The 23,255-nt window shown below is 36.6% G+C and overlaps 1 protein-coding gene across 1 annotated transcript; it reads right to left on the reverse strand.

Moving 5' to 3' along the window:
- Window positions 1-225: 225 nt before the first annotated feature.
- Window positions 226-22,878, reverse strand: LOC146003682 (uncharacterized). The gene is made up of 5 exons (XM_083142403.1): window positions 22,543-22,878; window positions 20,514-20,657; window positions 18,545-18,759; window positions 18,237-18,398; window positions 226-562 (listed from the first exon to the last, which is right to left on the reverse strand). Exons 1-5 carry the CDS (start codon window positions 22,863-22,865, stop codon window positions 279-281), a joined length of 1,128 nt encoding a protein of 375 aa, XP_082998529.1. The 5' UTR covers window positions 22,866-22,878; the 3' UTR covers window positions 226-278.
- Between the last annotated feature and the right edge of the window lie 377 nt (window positions 22,879-23,255).

Raw genomic sequence — 23,255 nt, forward strand, 5'->3', positions numbered from 1 at the left:
CATTTCATATATAGTTAATATTTGTAATGTGTATAGCATAGAAAATATACAAGTTTAAAACTCCGATATTCATTTGTACACAATTTCATTTAAACTTATGGAGCGAACAAGATTTTCGGACCACCCTGTACAACATATGCGGTAGCTTATCCTAATTTAGCAAAACCACAAGAAAATATTTAATACAGGATAATACATATTATTACGCGTAATACATATTTATTGATAAAGATAATTACAGTATTCAAGAATTGAAACTCATGGCATTATTGCAAAACCTATGCAAACAATGCTAGTAGATACATTACCATTACTTCAAATAGAAAGACAGAGAACATGAAACAATCTTGACTTCGTCTGGGACCTAATACTATGTAAACAAACATATACAGAAAAGCGAAAAGACCTTTGGACACAATGTTCCTAACAGCGCTTGAAGCTAGTGCTATATCTTTATCTAATGCCAAGAAAACCCATGTAAAAATCCAATGACAAATGCAGAACACAAGAATATAAAGGTTGAAGGCAGAAGTAAACAGAAGCATCACATACAGCCTCAAGCCTGCAAATAAACGATAAGAAATATAAAATAGCAAACGTTACGTGTGAATGAAATATAACTGGACTGCATCTAACCTAACCTAACCTAACCTAAAATTGTATGATTTACATCTTGTAAACTTTCAATTACAATGTTCCTATTATGTCCATAAGTGTTTCCCAGAAAACAGACGGTGTGAAATGAGGTAGTCCGTATAATACTAAAGTACTTGCGTTTGTGACATTTCTGTAATAAAGAGTTTAAACTGATCATGTTGATTTAAATCAAGCACTCCATTCATCGGCGTTGTGATATCAATTTTTGAACACGTACAACCAGACTCAATCTTACCTATTAAACCTAAAAATGTTAAAAAAATCAGGGAACTTGAAAATTTAGAGCAACTTATTTGTTGTTAGAATTGCGCTGTTACCTAAAACAGCGCATCTCCGATGACGTGGTGATAACATCATCGCTTTACAATCAAGGGGGGCAATTTAAACTGTAGGCCCAGTCCCGAGTAGCATTTCTGTGCATAAAGTGGACTTCGAAACAAACTTAAGCTCTTTGAAACAATAATATTGCCAACTCTGAACTAGCAGTGGCACAGAAATTTGATTGTTTTTAAAATTTCGTCATTGATATACACTTCATGTACAATCACCGGCAGTAAAAATGTGACACCTGGATCTTGAAATGCACGCTTCCCTGCAAGGTATTGTGTGTGTTGCCTAACTCCAGGGCGGTCTTAGAAGTTGCCATGGAAAAGTTGCTATTAAAATCAACTTAGCGCCGTAAAGTTAGGCAACTTTCATAACGCTAAAGGGAAGTTAATATTTCACGATCTAAAGTCGTTTTCACGTTCAGAAGACACAATGGGCTCTTATGGACAATGCTTTTCTTATGGGAAATACGAGAGCGCTGTTGTGAAATTTCTCGATTTACAAAGTTAGCTTACGTAAAATCGGTACCTGCAGTTTTGCAGGAAATTTTGTAGAGAATACGATGGTGAGCACAAAAATGTGGTAACTTGTTAGTAGTAGTACTTGTGCTATTATAAACTCAAGAAAGGAAGAGCTCTCCCCAAGCATATTTGGCTATACTTAAAACTAGCTCAACATGAGCATATAAGCTTTTTGCTCAAGTGTAGCACCCCCTCTAATCCAAGATTTTTGTAAAAAAGCCCTCATGGATTCCATGAGAAAGGAAGAGCCCCCTCAGATTGATGTGCCTATACTTACAAAAAGGCACTTCTGTGAGATTGTTGTCCATAAACTTGTTAAAAATATGCCCCTCTTGATATTGTATGATATATGCAAGTTATTCAAGAAAAATAGGCAAGTTATTCAAGATCTAGAGAATGGCAAGAGATTTTTGAAAAATTATAGAGATCAAAAAGTTGCATCTTGAAATGCCCATGAGAAATCACCAAGCCCCATGTCTCTAGCATTCATGGTTCCGAAGATATTAACAACTTTGTTAATATTGCACTTTTCAGAAAATTCTATTTATAGAACAGATATAAATCAGAGATTTGTAGCTTAAATATTGCATATAACAGGAAAATTATAGAGACATAAAATGTAGAGAATCTCGAATAGAATATGTCTACAAAATTTCAAGTCTCCAGTATTGATAGTTTCTGAAAAATCTCAAATTTAAAAAAATTATCGATTTTTTAACAAAACTTCTAAACAGCCTCTAGATTTCAAATATGCAACCCCCATGCTCCTATCTTGAAAATTAGGCAAGTTATTCAAGATCTAGAGAACAGCAAGATATTTTGAAAAATTTATAGACATCAAAAAGTTGCATCTTGACATGCCCAGGCCAAAGCAACAAACCCCATGTCTCTAGGATTCATGGTTCCGAAGATATAAGAGAAACAAAATTATCGATTTTTTCCAAAATTTCAGTATGTTGCTCGGGGGGCCAAGCAGATGTTTGTATATGAGCCACAAGTCTGAAGAGTCTCAATGCCCTAGTACCGGGGAGAATCAATATATTGATTCTCAAGACTGCAGGCAATACATTAGCTCCTCCAATTCCCGAGGTGCTGTGAGCATCGGATCGCTGCAAGCACCTCGGATCAATGTTTGGGGCTATAGTTTCTCCAATTCCCGTGGCGCTGTGGGATAGAGTAGAGGTAAGATCAATACTTTGGGCTTCCTGCACCGTGCGGGCTACAGCAGTTCCTGCGCAGTGAGGCCGGTCAATATTTTGGGCTGTTCTATTGATTTCGAGCGATTCTATTAGAAGCCCCTGATGGATTAGTTCCGGAGAGTCCTGGGGCATGGCGTGCAGTGTTGATTGCATGTACACCCAGCAGAGAAACGGGAGGTACGCACAGGAGAAAATACTCCAGCTATGCAGAATCACCCCCATAAATATAATTATCCTAGGATCAAAATTAGTAACAGAATAGAGAAACAAAAATTATAATAGGGCTTGGATATAGCTACTAGCCACTATATTTTTATTTTGAACACAGCACTTAAAACTAAGTCAAGATGCACCCCCACCCCCACCCACCCCCACCCCCACCCACCCCCACACCTACCTACCCCCACACCTACCCACATCCCCACCCACCCACATCCATACATATTTACTTCCCAGTCCAGTTCTATTGCATTATGTTGTGCAATATTAATTGATTAAATGCTTATGACATAATGTGATGATGTGGTGTTTTCTGATTGGCTCTGTAAATCTATATAAGCCAGGGCACAGTGCAGATTCTTCACCATTGCTGGATCGGCAATGGAACCCACAAGTGGGGGATAGAACCTGAACAGGCTCCACCAAAGTATAGGAGACTTGAAGCATATAATTTGGCGGAATAACCCAAGTAAGGTCATAGAGACAATATACACTAATACAATAAAAGCCAAATTTTTGGCAGGGGGGCCAAAGTGGTTCCTAAATACAAAATAATTAATATCTCAAGAACTAATTGACATAGAGCTTTGCAGTTTTTTTGTCTGCCATACAGTCTGGTGGAATAACCCAAGCAAGATCATAGGAACAATATACACTGGTGCAGTAAAAGCCAATTTTTGGCAGGGGGGCCAAAGTGGTTCCTAAATACAATATCTCAAGAACTAATTGACATAGAGCTTTGCAGTTTTTTTGTCTGTACTGAACCCAACTGATCCAGTATAGAGATTAGATTTAAAACCCAGGAAATTTTATATAAATACCAAAGCGAGAAATATTAACACACACACACACACACAGCACAGTGTTGAACCCAACTGATCCAGCATAGAATTTTGAATTGAAACCCGGGAAATTGTATATAATAAACAATAGCAAAAATGCCGAATCAAAAATATTGTGACCAATGCAATAAGAATATATTTAGCTCTAATTGGGCTAGACACCAAAAGATTTGTAACCCAGACAAATGCAGAGCTCCCACAAAAATTTGCCCCAAATGCCATAGAAAATATAACATGCAATACTTCACATATATACATAAAAATACTTGTTCTGCACAGTCATCAATATTGCCCCCACAACCATCCACATCTGGTCTGAAGAGGAAGCATGAAGCACCTGTTAATGCCAGAGCAGCAAAGCAGCCACGCTATGAACCTATCCATAGCAGTTTTAAGGCTCAACTTAGGGATTACCGGTTTGTATCAGAGCCAAGATGTGGCATTGAGAATTTCTTGAACAGTGTAAATCCTGATCTGCAGGCAATTCTAAATGCACAAAATGGCTCTTATAAACTGTCCCTCAAATTGTATACACAATATAAGAAGCCAAACGGCACAAAATTTACACAGCCCCACATGACAGAAACTGTACCGGTATATTCAAATGCAAATTCAGACACAATAATAAGCAGTTTGATAGATCAATTGAACATTAAACACTCTGAATTTGCTGGAAAAGAGTCTGGATGGAGCCTATGTGGCTCTCCACACAGGTTATATGTTAATATTTCTGAATTCAGCCCATTACAAGGTTCTACATATTTGCCATTACCTATCAATATTAAAAACAGAAGAGCCGTGGTTAATATAGAAAATAATGATAATAAATGCTTTTTGTGGTGTATATTAGCTGCTTTGTTTCCAGTTTCAAGGAATCCTCAGAGAATAAATTATTACAAACAACATGAACATGATTTTGACGATGCAATGGAGGGTTTAGAATATCCAATGACTGTTCAGAATATTGATAAATTTGAAAAAAAGGCCCGGGATATCAATGGCAAACAATTATCTATTAATGTATATATTTGTTCCACTGGTCGTGATAATTGCTTGATAGATCCTCTCAGAATCAGTGATGATGATTCTGCTGTTCCGATTAAGCTGCTCTTAATTGAAGGGGATGGCACATATCATTACACTCTGATACATAATCTTGAAGCTTTAGTCAGAACACAACTAGATAAATCCAATAGAATATTCAGAATATGCGGAAGATGTTTAACTGTACTTGATGGTAGAAAAACAGTGAATGGGGTTTGTAAAGTGAGTGCAGAAATTGCCAAAAACAAATTAATTGAGCATCTGAAATACTGTGGCAATCATAAACCTGTTCATATGGTGATGCCAATGCCAAGTGAGAATTGCAAATTTAAAAAGTTTGAGGCCTTGTTGGAACACCCAGCATATATTGTCTGTGATTTTGAATCAAACCTCAAATCTCTTGCATTTTGTAGCCCAGATCCTGAAGAATCTTCTATTACACCATATCAGCTACATGAACCTTCCAGCTTTTGTTATGTGGTTGTACAGGATGGTGTTGTTACCAAAGAATATTCATACATGGGGCCAGATGCCATCAAAATATTTGCACATAAAATAGAAAATGAGTGCCGTGACATAGCATCTAACATCTTATTAAAATCAAAACCCATGCTGCCTTTAACAGAGAAACAGATTGAAGATTTCAACAATGCAAAAAAATGCCCGGTATGTGATTCTGAATTTTCAAATACAAATATCAAAGTGAAACACCATTCTCATACAGATGGTCGATATAAACAGGTCCTGTGTAATAGCTGTAATATTAAGATCAAGAGACCAAGATTTGTCCCCATATTTTGCCATGGAGCATCCAATTATGATTTCCATCATTTGATCAGGTACGAGGGGTTTGAGAAGCAGAATTTAAATATTTTAGCTGAAAATGATGAGAAATATATATCTATTAGCAAAATAATTAAAGTTAATGGATTTTCTATTCAAATAAGATTTCTTGATTCTTACAGATTTTTACCTGCTAGCCTGGATACACTGGCCACTCAATTACCTGATGGTGAATTCAAAATCACACGTGCAGTGTTTCCAAATCAGGACCCGAAATTAATTAGGCGGAAGGGTGTATATCCATATGATTATGTTACAGATTTTTCTAAATTTGATGAGTGTTCTCTGCCTCCACAAGAAGAGTTTTACAGCGAAATCAGAGGTTCTGGAATCACAGATGAAGATTATCACCATGCCCAATTGGTGTGGAACAATTTAAAATGCCGGACATTTGGTGATTATCACATGGCATATTTGAAACTTGATGTGACCATCTCAGCAGATATAATGCAGGCATTCAGAAAATCTTGTATGCAAAATTATGGACTGGACCCAGTGTATTTTTACAGTGCCCCGGGCCTAGCATGGGCTGCAATGTTTTTAAACACTAAAAAGCAATTGGATCTTATCCAAGATCAAGATATGTATCTGTTTGTGGAGGAAAATATAAAAGGAGGCATGGTGCAATGTTCTCAGAGATATGCCAGAGCAAATAACAAATATATTCCTGATTATAATCCAGAATTGCCATCAAATTATATAGTGTATGTGGATGCAAACAGCCTCTATGGTTATGCTATGATGGATAAACTGCCATATGCAGGGCTTGAGTGGGTTGAAGATTTCAATATTGAAGATCTTCAGGATTTTGATGACAGTGACTATGGCCTCTTCTTAGAGGTTGATCTGACAATTCCTGATGATTTGCACAATAAATTTTCTGATCTGCCCCCAATTCCTGAGGTTAAGTGCTCACCTGGCTCTAAACAGAAGAAGCTCATGATGACACTGGAGCCAAAACAAGGCTATGTCATATATTACAAAAACCTCCAGTTCCTGATGCATCATGGTGTTCAAGTAACCAAACTTGGAAAAGTTTTGAGGTTCAGGCACTCAGAATGGTTGAAACCATATATTGATACAAACACGGAGCTTCGAACATCTGCAAAGAGCCAATTTGATAAGAGCTTGTTTAAATTGATGGTAAATTCTGTATATGGCAAAACAATTGAAAATGTCAGAAAACATACCGATGTTAAAATAATTACTGACCCCAGCCTGAGCAAAAAATTGGTTGCAAAGCCTAATTTCAATTACAGAAGAATCTATGATGAAGATATGGCACTTTTCAACATGAAAAAAACAAGAATTAAGTTTGATAAACCTATTTATGTAGGGGCTGCAATATTGGAATTGTCCAAATTACATATGTTAATGTTGTATTATGATGTGTTGAAACCTTTTTATGGTGATAATGTAAAACTGATGTACATGGATACGGATAGTTTTATTCTTGATATTCAAACAGAAGATGTTTATCAAGATATGTCACAGCCTGAATTGTTTAAATATTTTGACACCAGTGAATTGCCAGACCATCTGAATATTCAACCCCACAACAAAAAAGTGCCCGGCAAGTTAAAAGATGAGACACTTGGTGATGTTATTGTGGAATTTGCTGGGTTAAGTGCCAAGATGTACAGTTTTAAAACATGTAATGCTGTTGTCAAAAAAGCCAAGGGCATTGGCAGAGTAACTGTGGAAAAAGAGCTCCAATTTGAAGATTATAAAAATTGCATCAAATCCCAGAGTTTAATCAGAACATCAGAATCCAGAATTCAGAGTGTGGATCACTTATTGACTTCAAATGTTGTAAGAAAAGTGGCTCTGGACCCACATGATGATAAGAGATGCATTTTATCATGTGGCATACATACTTTACCATTGGGGCATTGTGATTTGAAAAATAGGAATCAATGCACAAGCACAGAGCATGATTTGAAATAAATAAACATGCCTATGAACTTATTTGGGTTCAAAAAACGGACTGTTATGGACCTGCCAACACCACAACCCTCTTCTGATATGTTGTCTAAACTGAGTGGCTTGTTAATTATTCATCTGAACAGCATACTTACAGATATTGATGATGAAACAGGCAAAATATTGTACATATTTAACAATAATTTAAATTATTACCAATTACCTGTAGGTGGGCAATTGCAATTTATTACAACCCCTGAGGGTGATGTTAAAATTTCAGTAGGGAGAAATATTTATAGAATTAAGCACTCAAACATGGTTTCTGGCACTGTTTATACTGTTTCTGCTGGTGACTGCTTATATATTGAGGTCCCTGGATCTTATGACAAGCTTATACCTTTTTTTATAGAATTAAGAATCAGATACTCTATAATAAATAACTACTAAACAAAATGCCTAATGATATTTTTGGCCATACAAGGCATGAAGATCACAGTGATGAGATTCTGATGCTTGATGTCAGAGTCAAGAAATTAAGAAGTGATTTACAAGCTTTACAAACTACACTCAATGCCAGTCTTCAATTAGAAATTACAAATTTGCAATCACAATGCATGGACCCTCTTCTTAAAATTGATTCTGAACTCAAATTATTGCTTCAGAAATATACTGACCTGGCCACATTAGATAATTTTCAAAGTTTAGAAGAAGCTGTAGCAGCTCTTCAAGCCAAATTTAAGACCCAGGCTAACAACTCTGAGCAATTGAAACAACAATTGGAAGAGCAAATAAATAATGTCCAAACACAGCTCCAAACAATTGTCAAAAGCATAAAATCACAAGAAGATTTTGATCTAGTGATTTCCACTCTAAAAGAACAGATTCAGTCACTCCAAATACCTAATCTGGACCCTCTGAACAATGCCATAGCCGAGGTTAAAGAAAAAATTGAGACACTTGAAAATTTTATGAACAACTTGCCATCTTCCGATGCTTTGAATGCAATAACTCGGAGTGTAGCAAATATTAAGCTGCAACTTGAAACATATGAAGATTTTGGAAAAATTCAAAGTTCCATAACCCATCTTGAAGGTACAATAGCAGCAGTACAAAGTGATTTGGCAAATGTACTAGAATCCAGATTGCCTGGGATTGTAGATACCCTTGTCAGTGTCCAGCACCAAATCACAAAGCTTGAAAACCTCAACACTGAATCTGAACTGTCTCATTTTCATCACTTGATAGATGATATCCAAACAAAACTTGAAATTTTACAACAATCCACACCCACTCAGGCAGATATAACCCTGCTCCAAAATGCTATGCAAAATGTAGCCGATGCTTCTGAATTACACAATGTAAAATTGGCACTTGAATCTTTGCAAAATACAGTATCAAATCTTCCTACATCACAGGAACTTAAAAATATTAAGAGAGCAGTGAATAGGATATTGAAATCAGAAGATATCAAGAATATCCAGGCAGAGATCAAACATCTCACTCAGACAGTGGCCACTCTTCCAACCAATCAACATATTAATGAATTGCATGCCCTGTTTGAGGATATCAGAAGACAGGTCCATGATCTTACAGCTCAAAATTCAAAATTGGCAATTGTTGAAAATTTGCAACAAATTGTTGCTAATATCAAGCAACAGCTAGGGACCATAGAATCCAATCAAGCAAATGCTCTGTCTGTTTTTGCCACCCAGCTTCAAGATATTGTGCAACAATACAAAAAACTTGCTGTTGACATAAGAATCAAGCCTGGGCACGATGAGATTGTTAGAACCATCAATGAGCACCTTGAATCTGTAACAAGCAGATTGCTCACAGCAGAAAAAGAAATAACAGGCATAATCGAGAATCCAAAACATTCAGTAATTCTTGAATTGTACAGCATCCCCAACAAAGAATATGATTCTCCATTTACACCAGGAGGCAAAATATATATGCTGTCCCCTGCACAATTTTATTACCAGTTTTTTGTTGGAGGCACATTGAGACCAATCAAGATCAAATATTGGCTTCAACCACAGGCACACCACTACCCCACCTTATCAATAACAAATGCTAACAACAAAGTGAAAATCACCAGTGTAGAATTGGAGGATTTTACAGACCCCAATACATTAGAAACAGCCTATACTGAAGATGATGGCACTCTGGAATTTAAAATACAGATAGGGGACAAATTATATTTAGAAAATCCTGCAGTATCAGCTGCTGAACACCCCATAGTTGCAATATTCTTGTTTACATATTATGTCTAGACAAATTATTGTTGATGAATTACACAGACAAGCCAGACATAATTATAAGAGACTCCCAGTAGTCACAAAGGGCATAGATGATTTATGGCAAAGCGACTTGATTGAAATGGCAAGTGGGCAGTTGAAAAACTTAGACAAAATCAACAAGGGCTACAAGTATCTACTCACTGTAATAGACACATTTTCAAAATTTGCCTGGGCTGTGCCACTCAAATCCAAGACTGGAAAATGTGTTACAGAAGCCCTCAGGACAATCATCAATCAGAGTGGAAGATCCCCGCGCTATTTGCAAACGGATAATGGCAAAGAATTTTATAATTCAGTGTTTCAACAATTTATTAAAAGCCAGGCAATAAAACATTATTCGAGTTACAGTGACCTTAAAGCCTCAATTGTAGAGAGATTCAACAGAACCTTAAAAAATCTTATGTATAAACAATTTACCCTCCAAGGTAATTATAAATGGATTAATATTCTTCCAGAACTTCTACATAAATATAACAACTCGGTCCATTCCACAATCAACATGAAACCCTCTGAAGTAATAAGCTCATCTGATGAGCAAAAATTGATTAGCACTGTATATTATCCTAGATACCGGCCAACAACAAGAAAGGCCAGATACAAGATTGGGGATCAAGTAAGAATAAGCAAATATAAGCACTTATTCAAGAGAGGCTTTACAAGAAACTGGAGTACTGAAATATTTACAGTGGTTCAAGTTAAACCCGGGACCCTTAACACATATATAATAAAGGATCACCGAGGAGAAATTCTCAAAGGCAGGTTCTATGAACAAGAGCTCAGCAAAACTAAACAGCCTGACACATATCTCATAGAAAAAATCATCCGCAGAAAAGGCAACAAGTTACTTGTCAAATGGCTGGGTCATCCGGAAAACAGCTGGATCGATGCAAACAAAATAATAATATGAGTACTTGGGATGTTATAAAAAGGCTCCCAGAACCTGAACAACAAAATAAGAGAAATGGCAAATTGCTACCTGATAATATTAGGTGTCTTATTGTTGGGCCATCTGCTTGTGGTAAAACTACACTAATGGTTGATAATTTTTTATTGGCACCCAACTGGTTAGACTGGAAAAACAGGCACTTGTATATCTTCTCTAAGAGCTTGGAACAATTAAAATATCAGCAGCTGATGAAGCTATATGATGGACTGGATATTGCCACTTTTGAACCAGATGTTAAGCCACTTCATGACTGTCTCGATAATTCTGTTGTTGTGTTTGATGATATTATATTGGATAATCAAAACAAAGTTAGGAATTTCTTCACACAGGGCCGGCACAAAAACATTGATTGCTTCTACCTGGCACAGACTTTTTCAAAAATACCGAAGCAACTGATCCGAGACAACAGCAATTTTATATGTATATTTCATCAAGACCATACCAACCTCAAACACATACATGATGAATATGTAGGTGGGGACCTGAGCTACAATGATTTTTCCAAGATTTGCAGCAAGTACTGGAACCAGGACAGTTATGGGTTTGTCACAATTGATATGACAAGAACACCCAATAGTGGCAAATACAGAAATAAAATCAACAATTTTCTAGACGTAGAGACGTATATAAATAAACATGAAAAGGCCAATCATTGATGATCTTAAGTTAAGAGATTATCTTGTAAAAAGATTTAAGGGATGGAAATCAGAGAACCGTGGAATTTATGAAAAACACAAACAAACAGAACAGCCTGTAATTGATGCTATTAATAATTTAGGTAAGAATATCAAAACTGTTACAGAGCAGAATCAAAATTTGCTCACAGAGCTTGTACCTGTAGCTGCAAGGAACATATTAGATTATCCATTCACCCCACTTTCCAGTATTCATACACCTAGTCCTCCTCGAAGAATTGAGGCTAGTCAGGATCCTATTGAATTGGGTCTTCTTGCTCAAAAATATTTAACCACACCTAAAGACAACAAAGATGAGGTTTTTGGCTTATATGCTGACACAGAGCTTGATGGCAGCATTATTCATAGAATTGGCAATTTCAGAGTAACATTTATGGGAGATGATATAATTGTATATTCAGAATCTCGTCTCGGAGAAAAAGGTGCTTTTGTTAAGTACACCGGAACACCTGGATTGTGGGAATTGATGACCAGGAAAAGGCCTGGCAGCTATACAGATCAAGATTATGAGGATTACAAAGAAATATTAATAAAATCAGATGCTCTATACCAGAACAATGATCCCACACAAAAAAGAGTCAAGTCGAGCAGTGGGGCAAAATACAACAATTTAATCAAGCCCATATGGTCACAGATCAAGACTGGAAGTGGAATCAAACAATACAACACCCTGCCTAAAGAATTTGTGTGGGTTGATGATGTCAGGAAACTTGTAGATAGGCTATTGGTAATAGCTGGGGAGGAAAATGCTGGCAACCACAATTTTTACAATGAAAAGGTTGGAATTATGGACATGATAAGCACCAAATTGTCTAATTTTTAGTGAATGACCCTAAGGGGATTGGATATCTCATAAAAATAATTAATACTCTACCACCTAAATTTTGGAATATTTCTGAGGGTCGGGGCCTTGTTAATGACATTATAAACAAGCTGCCATTTGAACTACATATTCCAGGCTATCAATATTGTGGTCCAGGCACAAAATTGGATCATAGATTAAACAGAGGGGATCCTGGTGTTAATCCCTTAGATGTTGCTTGTAGGGACCATGATATTGCATACAACACACATTCTGATCTTGACAAGAGACATGTTGCAGATAAGAAATTAGAAGAGGCTGCATTTGGTAGATTTGTAAGCAAAGATGCATCTTTGAGTGAAAAAATAGCAGCATTGGGAACCACCATAGCTATGAGCACCAAACAAAAATTGGGGTGGGGGTTGTGAATATGTATATAATAAACCTACAATGAAGGCCAAGGGTGTTATGTATCAGGTACCTTATGCAGGTCTCAAATCTCTTAAAACTATTGATAGTCTTTTGACCAAAAAGCAGCGCAAGAAAAAAAATTCTTGTATTGCAAAGGGACATGGTATGAAATTGTTGCTTAGTACCCCCCAATTAAAAAAATTACAGCAATCAAGAAAAAAATCACATGTGGGGGGATTCATATTTACCATCCCTGCCATCTTAGCTGCTCTCGGGGCTGTTGGGAGCTTGGCCGGGGGATCAGCTGCAATAGCAAAAACAGTAATAGATGCCAAGAAAAATAGGGCAGAATTAGATGAGCAGAAGCGCCATAACCTGGCCATGGAGAAACAAGGCAAAGGTGTTAAGAGAGCCATGAATAAGTTTAAAAAAAACAAGAGCCGCTTACAAACCAAGATATTGAAGCTTTAATCAAGCCACTGGGTATCAAACATTTTAGAGGTGTGTACATGTCTGATTCTTTGCCAGAACAACCACTAAACAAAGAGTGTGGCATTGTTAATTTGGATGAGTTCAAAAATCAGGGCACTCACTGGATCTGTTATCTTAAATATTTAAAAAATGAGGTATTTGTGTTTGATTCATTTGGAGGTGTTCCACCTGAAAATTTAATAAAATATCTAAAATCAGCTAATCTTTATTACAATAATGCCCGTGTTCAAAACTTCAAAGATGTTAATTGCGGACATTTGTGTTTATCTGTTCTTAGATATATGTCTCAAATAAATAAACCATCAATTGAAGATTTTCAAAAAGCTTTGTGGTATCTGAAACATCATGGGGGTATTCCATCTCACCAGCCAAAATTCAATATTGAAACTTAAATTGCATGATGACATAGTATATCCCAAAACAATAGCTCTCAGGGCATTTTATGGCATGTACCTGATCCCCAATATTACACACCACAACAACACAATTGCAGTTGGTGATGAAAAAATTGTTATTACTCCAGGGCAATATAATCTGTCCACTCTAAATGCTCAATTACCCAGAGGTATAGTGTTAAGTCAAAATTCTGTCACTCACAGAGTAGAGATTGTATCTGCTGCAGAAACAGTGAATCTGGGTACTATAGGAGAGCTGTTAGGATTTGAGAACAATACAAAACTTGAACCAGGCATCAAACACACTGCTATGAATATACCTAAATTCTTAGCCATAGAGACTCTGAATATTCACTGTAATGTGGCTGAGGGTATGATCACCAAATCAAATGGCATAGGCACTCACAAACAAACTGGGATTATTGCAACATTCAAACCTAATTCTGAATTTATGGAGCCCATCATCTACAATCCATCCCCAACATTATATTTTCCTGTGTGCCATAATAGAATAGATTATATTGAATTGATGGTCACTAATGAAAAAGAAGAATTAGTTGATTTTGCTGGAGCCACAACAACTGCAATCATAGAGATTAACATTTAAATAAAAATACATACAATGGAAAATATTGAGAGTTATGAGCTACAATCATTCCCTCCAAACAGGAGGACATTTGCAAATTTAAATCAACCCAACACAGAGATTGAGGTTGATCTTGATGTAGGGGATGGATTTATACACCCTCACAGAGCAGATCTATACATCAAATTTGATGTTGTAAAGCTCGATGGAACAGCTTATCCGGCAAATTCAAATATAAGACTTGTAGACAATTTTGTGCCGCATCTATTCTCTGAAATTGAGATCAGAAAGCATGGCGTTGTTATAAACAGAGTGGATTATCCCGGCATTACCTCCACAGCTTTGGCTACATTAAAATTATCCAAAACCGAGGCTTCATACTACAAAATAGGCGGATTTGAAGCTGGTGATAAGATATTATCTAAGAACCACACTGTGCTGTTCCCCATGCGCCTGTTGCCAGGATTCTTCTCAGATTACAAAGAAATTATGTGGAAGGGTGGGTTAAGAATCACATTTAGAAGAGCTGCAAATGATAACAATGCTTTGATGAGGTACAGTACAATAAACCCCACAGGAGAAGCTCTGCCTAATACCCTACCAGATGCAGGCAAATGCATTATTCAGACCATGGAGCTAAGAATCCCTGTTGTTGAGTATGAAGCCAGTTATGGTCTTAAATACAAAGCTGATATAATAAAAAATCCGCAAATTCCTCTGCAATTTTATACATATCAATGCGTACAGAAGCCTGCATCTGGTACATATTATGAGTTTGATGCTACAAATTCATTCTCCAGTATTCAATATGACATGCCTGATTTTGTAGTGGTACTGTTTCAGACTGGAAGACACAACAATCAGGAAAAAAATTCAAGCAAATTTGATAACTGCAACATCAAGAACATATATCTTAAAAATGGCAGAAATGAGGTCTTTCCTAGAGAGAATTACAATTTAGACATGTCCAAGGATGATTTTCTTAAATTATATGAGGCTTTTACATCCTTCAAAAGGGTCACTACAGGCAATATTGAAATGTATTACACACCAGATGAATTCAAAGCACAGAGACCCATGTTTGTAATCAATGCTTCAAAAAGAAAACAGGTTGTGGTGAATGACAGAACAAATATTAAAATTATCTGTGAATTCCATGAAGCATTACCTAATGACACCATATGTAGTGTTATTCTCATAGGAGAAAAATCATATGTTTATGATGTAAGAAATGAGAGAGTCACGGAGCAATTCTAGAGGTTCTCTGCATATTACATTGTTTTAATATTGGATTGAGGCTGGGGTCCAATTAAACTTAAATTGGAAGTAAATATGTGTAGGTGTGGGTGTGGGTGGGTGTGTTGTGGCCTAGTTTTAAGTGTGGCCAAAAAAATATCAAGAGGGGCATATTTTTAACAAGTTTATGGACAACAATCTCACAGAAGTGCCTTTTTGTAAGTATAGGCACATCAATCTGAGGGGGCTCTTCCTTTCTCATGGAATCCATGAGGGCTTTTTTACAAAAATCTTGGATTAGAGGGGGTGCTACACTTGAGCAAAAAGCTTATATGCTCATGTTGAGCTAGTTTTAAGTATAGCCAAATATGCTTGGGGAGAGCTCTTCCTTTCTTGAGTTTATAATAGCACAAGTACTACTACTCTTGTTTACATATTTTTAGATAAATTAAAAACTCAAATTTTCTGTGAAAACAAAATTTTTACATTGTTTTCATTCCTAACGTTGAAACATGCCGTAAAATTGAAGCATTCATTATGAAAAAAATTGACACTGTTTTTTAATTGTCATAGGTGATGGTGGTGCTCAGAATTTATCAATACTTTAAAGCATATTCGCATTAAAAAATATTCAAATAAAGTATGTGGAGATTTTTTTTATTCGTGCAGTAGAAAATGTCGTCGCTGGCCAGTTTTTGTTCTGTAATTCCAAGTGAAATCTTCCAGCGACAAAGTTGTGAAGAAAATAATGAAATTATTTTTTATAACCACTCAAAGGTTCCCAGAAATATTACTTCCATGCATTTGGAGTTTCTTTTTAACCCGAACCGCGCGCGAAGTAAGGGGACGTTGTCTGGCCATCTTGAGCCGACTCACCGCAGCATTCCGGCTAATCACCACCAAGTTTTCGAGTTGTTATTTTATTTTCATTCAGTTTGTTATAATAGAATTGCAATTACTTTAATTTAAAAATTGACAATTATTTCCAATGCTGCTGTTGTGAGCAACATTAGTGCTGTCGCAAATTCACGTTGTTTTTGTTTACATTACTGTCGACATTAATACTGAAATGAAGATCACCTTTCAATTTCAATTTCCAACGTACACATAAATTCATAGACAGTAATGAATTTATATATATATATATGGCCGCGGTGGCTCAGTCGGTAACGCGACTGACTACCATGCTCAAGGTCCCGGGTTCGATCCCCGGCCGGTTCAAATCCGGGAACTTTTCTAACGGTGAAAACGGCCCCGGCGCCCACCCAGCGTCGAATAACATGGGTACCTGGGGGAAACCCTGGGGGGTAAAGGCGGTCAGGGGCGTGATGCTGATCACATCACCCCCACTCACGACCGGATCAAGAAAGTGTGGGGCGTTACCCCCACACCCCATATACGCCTTCATGGCGTGGTGCTAAGCACAGGGGAACACTTTACCTTTTTACCTTTAACACATTACCATATCTCAATGTTATTCTATGAAATAATTACAGAGAAAGGCGAATGAATATTAAATGTGCCTGTGTATTAAATTAAATCTAATGGGAAAATGACATGCTAATGAACTGTAATGTTCACAGTATAATATTAATAATTACATATAATTATCATTATATATATAAAATATGTAACACCTACATTGTGAAGGACGCTCATCATTTCCCGGCGACATGAGCTAGCGCTGTATTGGCAACACTGTACGGTTTCTCCATAAGCGCCGTTGTGTCTTCTGAACGTGAAAACGACTGTAGATGTACCACTTTTTTTATTACAGCTGGCTGCTTCAATTTATTAGCCATATTGAAGCTGGAATTGCAGTTGCTTGATTGTTATTGTCAACCAGGAACATTGCACTAATAGTACTGTTTTTGCAAAGCATTTGCATGTTTATAATGGTACATAATTTAATGACATTTTCAGAAATTTTATCTAAATACATTTCAAGTAGCAAAACATACAAATTTCTATGCATTCATAACTTCCTATAAACTTGAAAATAGATGCGGTTCACAACAAAATACACTCAAAACGCTGCGGATCTTATCTTCGCCTATTTTCAATCCACATATACTTGCTACCCTTCAATAAAATAAAATCAACAACAAAAAAACTATAATTACTAAAAAAAAATGTCTAAAAACCAAATACAATCACATATAAAAGCACCACATACAAACAACCAATAACACAATACAAAAACAATAAATTCTCTATGCATGCCTCCCTAACCTTCTACACTTCCTAACAACAACACATAGCAACAAAAATAACCCTACCTAAAATTGCTTCAGCCACACCCAAAATATATAAACCCTAATCACAAAACTAATAAAATAATAATCAACCAACAAATCAAAAATACAGCCGAAGGCGCTGTCCAATCTCCAACCAAAAATAGCTATCCACCCAGCCAAATCCAAACTGTCTTCAAACACTTAAAAAATAAACAAAAAACTTCACTTCAAAATTACTAAATATCGCTAATCTACACTTCTTTCATTTCAGCTTCCTTCCCGTAACACATAAATTAAAATATTCTACATATATCAACCACATCTATTATCTATAATAAACCTTATTATTGTTAATCATTACTTATACATATAATTATATCTACACCTTACAAATTCTCCTATTTAATATTACAACTCTACTTAAATGATACTCTGAACCCAAACATCTTAAATTACATAACCCCTAACAATAGGGCTGGGCACAAACCCAACAACCATTACAGTAGTAATTCTTAGAAATTACCCGAGCTTGAAAGAGGAAAATACTGAAAATACCCTTACCCGATAAAATGACGAGGCAGAAGAATCCCAGTATTAAAATGTATTCAAAAGGTATTCTTGAATCTTCTTTGTTAACCACATCCGCTTTGAGAAGGAAGAACGATGACATCACACAACTAATAAACATAATAGATGGAATTATCACCAAGATGTGTGGAGAACCTAGAAATGATACGAAATCTTAGTGATATTGAAACCTGGCGCAACAACAACAGAATTTTTACTTATATTTATTTGTATTGATTGCTTAGAAAACCAACTTTTAAAAACTAGCACTGTATTTTTAACTTAAAACTTAACTTACATACCAGTTACTTCCATGCTCCATCCAATGCCCTTAGTGAGGAAAACTATTTGAGCAATTATCTGAGGCGTGCAGTGGAATATAATTTCCATGATGCCAGCAAGTACGATGTTGTATTTCAAGTTTGAACCCAACTTCTGTAAGAAGGCTCTTGGTTCTTCATTGTCCGCCTTCCCAATTCGTCTAAGACGCACAACAACGCATGCGAGCTCGATGGCCCTATGGAGACGAAACTATTATTTATTAATTAATTGTATTTGACATTCATAGGAGTAAGAGTACGGAGATGATTGGATGAAAAGAACAATATTATTGTAGTAATATGGTGTATGTTAAATACATATACAGGGTGTCTCATAAGTAATAGCTCAAACTGACACAGTTGAAAGTACACGATAATAGAAGCAAAAAAGTCTGAGTAAACATGGGTCCGCAAACGAGCCGTTTTCGAGATAATTGCGAATGTGTGGTTTCAAGCCGCCACTGACTTCATTGTTTGTAAACGTCGTCCTAGTTGGTAACATGCTAATAATACAGTAAGAAAAGTCATTGGAGATCTCATTGCTTCTATTAAACATTCTACTTACTTTAACAAACGTTAGTATGTTACATGTTACAATTACTGTACACTTATACTTGTTAAAGGAGGTGTTCAAAGTGTCGTCCTTGCATGGATGCAATACTGTACGCGGTTCCGCATTGAGTTTCGAATTCTTTCGAACATCCCTGGTTCATTTCGGAATTGGTCACAAGCATGTGCAATTCTCTGAACTGATTGTATCCATCCTGTTTGATTACAACGCCAGCTCTCGGAAATGTTCTGTTTTGTAAACATGGAGAAAACCTCGGAATGCGCAAGTAGTAAAGCATTCGGTGTTTACAAAATGCGATCAGTGACTGCTTCTAACCACACATTCGCACACATTATTAGCATTTTACCAACTAGGACGACGTTTACAAACAATGAAGTCAGTGGCGGCTTGGAACCACACATTCGCAATTATCTCAAAAACGGCTCGTGTGCGGACTCATGTTTACTGAGACTTTTTTGCTTCTATTATCGTGTACTTTCAACTGTGTCAGTTTGCGCTATTACTTATGATACACCTTGTATAATGTGGGAACTGAATGTACGACACTACGTAGTGTTCTTTACCACGCGGGGAAACAGTTTGTGCAATAAGTTTGTGCAGATAGATATCCAAACAGTTTGATATTTTGGGGAAGCAGCGCCTCTAACAGCTCTGCCATTTTACCCACGTCATTTTACCAGAATGCGCATGCGCTTACTGGGAATACAACAGACTCCAATGATGGGAGAAGTTGATGCGTGTACAACAGCAGGGTTAGATTTACTTCCCCAAGAGGAAATCCATGGAAGCACATGGAAAAGTCTGATTAATGTACAGGGTGTCCACATGAAACCTCCCTGATTCCAAATTAAAATTGTGAGGAAACTATTCGACATAGAGCTTGCGGTTTGCTGCTAGTGCGCACATTGGCCGAGATCGAGTAGACATTGTTGGCTGGAAATTTTGAGGGTTTCGAAAGGACCCTACGTTCAAGTGCACTAAATTAAAGAAGATGAAAAAACTTTTGGGGTTGCTTTACATGATGCCGCAAACCTCAGGGCTCTATGTCGAGTAGTTTACTCACAATTGTAATTTGAAGTCCGGGAGGTTTTATGTGGACAGCCTGTAAATTATCTGTCGTTAGTCATCTGTTACTTTTTCTGTTGTTCACTGATAATAATCGGTATTGTCGTTTAGGATTAATGGACAATCGTTACTTGTAATACTTCATGCATAGTATTTCATTGATCCTGTGAATTCAATCCCGATTATTATATCTGTGAATGAAGTAGATTTAAAATAAACCTTAGCGAAACTTTTTTACAGATACCCTAGTTGCGTACTTATTAATGTCACAAACAAGTGTCATATTACATCTAACGCTTGTTAGATTGTACTCACCTTTGAGCCGGTCTGCAGCCTAGTATAGCAAAAAGTAACACGAGAAACCCTTTGTAAGAGAGTTTGAAATATTGCAAACCCGGGATAGAATTCTGCTGTTCCACTCTCAAATCTCGAGTAATTTTTTGATAGAACTTCCGTTCACTGTAGAGAGAGAGAGAGAATAAAACTGTTCTTAAGTTACATATTTTTTAAAAAATGTGAATTCATAATTGATCTTAATGCAGAAATTATTTATCAGTATAGCCTATCATCTACGTTAAGGCGTTACGTAACGTGTTGTTATACTACAGAGCATTCCCTGACATTCGCTACGAGACTCGGCGGCAAGCGGCCTGGCGTCAGCGGTTGTCCTTCCCGGTGAACGGGGTCCGCGACAGTCGCACGCTACAGTCTGTTTTTTCTCGCTCTCCCTGCCTTCGCTCTCTTTCCCTTTCTGTTGACGTTGCAGACTGACGCCAGTATAATCCTCCCTCGGAAGTTGTGTTGTATCGTGTCTGTGTGTTGAAGATTGTGGCTTAATGTGGCACCACAAAAGTTTACATTATAACAAAGGATTTATCTTGTCGAGTGTTACTTCGGAAGGAGGAATTGTGGAGAAGTGCGACGACGTTTTGCAACGAAATTTCCTGGTGTTCCCGTTCCACATAGGACCACTATATTAAACTTCGTATAAAAGTTGAAGAATACAGGGTCAGTTCTGAATAAAAGTGGAAAGAAAAATGTGGAAATATAAAAAATGAAGTATACAAAGACAATCCGCACACCATCCGTAAGTTAAAAGAGAGTATTGTACGAGAAGTCGGGAGAATTACAGTAGACGAACTTGCACGTGTAAATGCCAATTTCCTTCGGAGATGCCAGGAATGTGTTGCAGCAGAGGGACATCATTTTCAACACCTTCTGTAGTCAAGGTTAGTACACAATATGAAAATTGTAATTTTAATAGCCGACTCTAGCGACTGTCGCGGACCCCGTTCACCGGGAATGTCGGGGAATGCTTTGTATTTGTCATTAATTTTTTTGTCTCTCCCACAACTTAAACTTAAAGTAAGATTTTCATAAACTTGAGACCATGAATAACTGTATATTTGTAATTGATCATCCAACGGATTTATTTCAATTTTTGGTCTCGTAACAGAAATGAATTTGAAAGCCTGTTGGCTTCCTCAGTGTGAACAGAACACGAATACAAGGTTACTTCTATCCAGCCCTATTCTGATCTACTGTAACTTAACTACACCTAAACTACTCTATGTAGCCTAACTTAAACTAACCAAGGAGAATCTTAAATAATCGAAATGGAACTAATGCAAAATCTAATTACGAGTTCTTCACATGGGAGATTCTACGAAAAGTGGTCCTACTCCATGTAAATAAGAAAATGAATTAATCTCAGTTATTAGTGTTTTAAATTGCATTAAGGTTTAAATGTTTGTAAATGCATATAATTTGCATATTTCACCAACAAAAGCTGAAGTCAAATTTTGCTACATTTTTAAAGCGTCACACTTTCTACTCTATGTAAATAACAAAACAAATTAATCTAAATTATTAGTGTTTTCAATTGCATATTTCACCAACAAAAGCTGAAGTCAAAATTTTTCTACATTTTTAAAGTGTCACACACGTAACACATTTTCGTTAATGTTTTTTATGCATTCAGGCTATGTCATGAGGCTCAAGTTTTTTTTTCCCATTTGTTAGCAGATACCACAAAGTACTTCATAATTCTATAAAATCAGTTCATTATGAATATTTTAATCTAATCTCATGTCTAGTACGTTACGTATTGTGTGTAAAATGTCACACACGTAACGCTGGAATGCCTCACGTTGGTATATTTCCAATAAAGAAATTCACTTTCAAAGTCTTCAAAAAATAAAAAAATCTTCTACATAGATTGACCTGAAAAAAATATCACTACACTAAGATTGGATGTTAACCTAAAGCCAAGTAATTTCTGTGACGTTGTAATTTATGGAAGTGTTATTACTGCAATTCACAGAACTAACATGTCAATACTTACACGATAGTTGTAAATATTGTTGAACCTAGGAAGGAGAAAGTAACAAATATCAAAGTGACACAGGCTTGAAACAGCTGTCTTTGACACATATATTTAACAATTAAGATGACAACTGCTAAATAATTCATGTAAAAGGTAGCAGTGAGAGCAGCTACATAGAATATGTCAAATAGACCAAGAATGCACATTTTTTCCTGAAGATTCTGACTGAATGTTTTAGTGCAAGGGCTACTCATTTTCTTAATATTGCTCTCACTCGCATTTCTCTGTTTGCTTGTAATTGGTGCGTGCTGGAACCTCACAGCTATATTCATTTCCTCCATGATGTTTACAACTTCTCAACACCTTGTCAAGGATATCCTTGGCCTTGTATCTTTACGACAAATTCAACTTTTTGGCTATTTCAGTCCACGAAACCCAAACTCATTAAATGTTGGTTGCATTTATAGTGAGTGTAATCAAGAGGTTGGAGGTTCATGCCGCAGCGCTCAGTCCTGACGTCATAATCTTGAGGCGATCGTCTTAACGCTGTAAAACCCTTATCGTAGGGAGAAAATATTTATTGTAAAACTAAAGATCGTTTATTTATTTTTCGAAAGGACTGGAATCTCGGGGGAAGTTAAATTTTAAGATTTAACCTCCCTAGTTAGAAGAGAGAAGAAACATCTTGAATATTTACACCAAAATTTTCGTTCAGGAAGTCACTATGGCAC

The sequence above is a fragment of the Lepisma saccharinum genome, chromosome 1 (assembly GCF_977018435.1).
Source record: "Lepisma saccharinum chromosome 1, izLepSacc3.1, whole genome shotgun sequence".
Classification (NCBI taxonomy): domain Eukaryota; kingdom Metazoa; phylum Arthropoda; class Insecta; order Zygentoma; family Lepismatidae; genus Lepisma; species Lepisma saccharinum.

Bases quoted from the DNA above. Each gene is read 5' to 3' on its own strand.
- LOC146003682 (XM_083142403.1), bottom strand. From the start codon at position 22,865: ATGGAGGAAATGAATATAGCTGTGAGGTTCCAGCACGCACCAATTACA. The intron at 18,399-18,544 runs GTATGTAAGTTA...TATCATTTCTAG, and splicing joins ATGGAGCATGGAAGTAACTG to GTTCTCCACACATCTTGGTG. The intron at 563-18,236 runs GTAAGGGTATTT...GTTTATTTGCAG, and splicing joins CTGCCTCGTCATTTTATCGG to GCTTGAGGCTGTATGTGATG.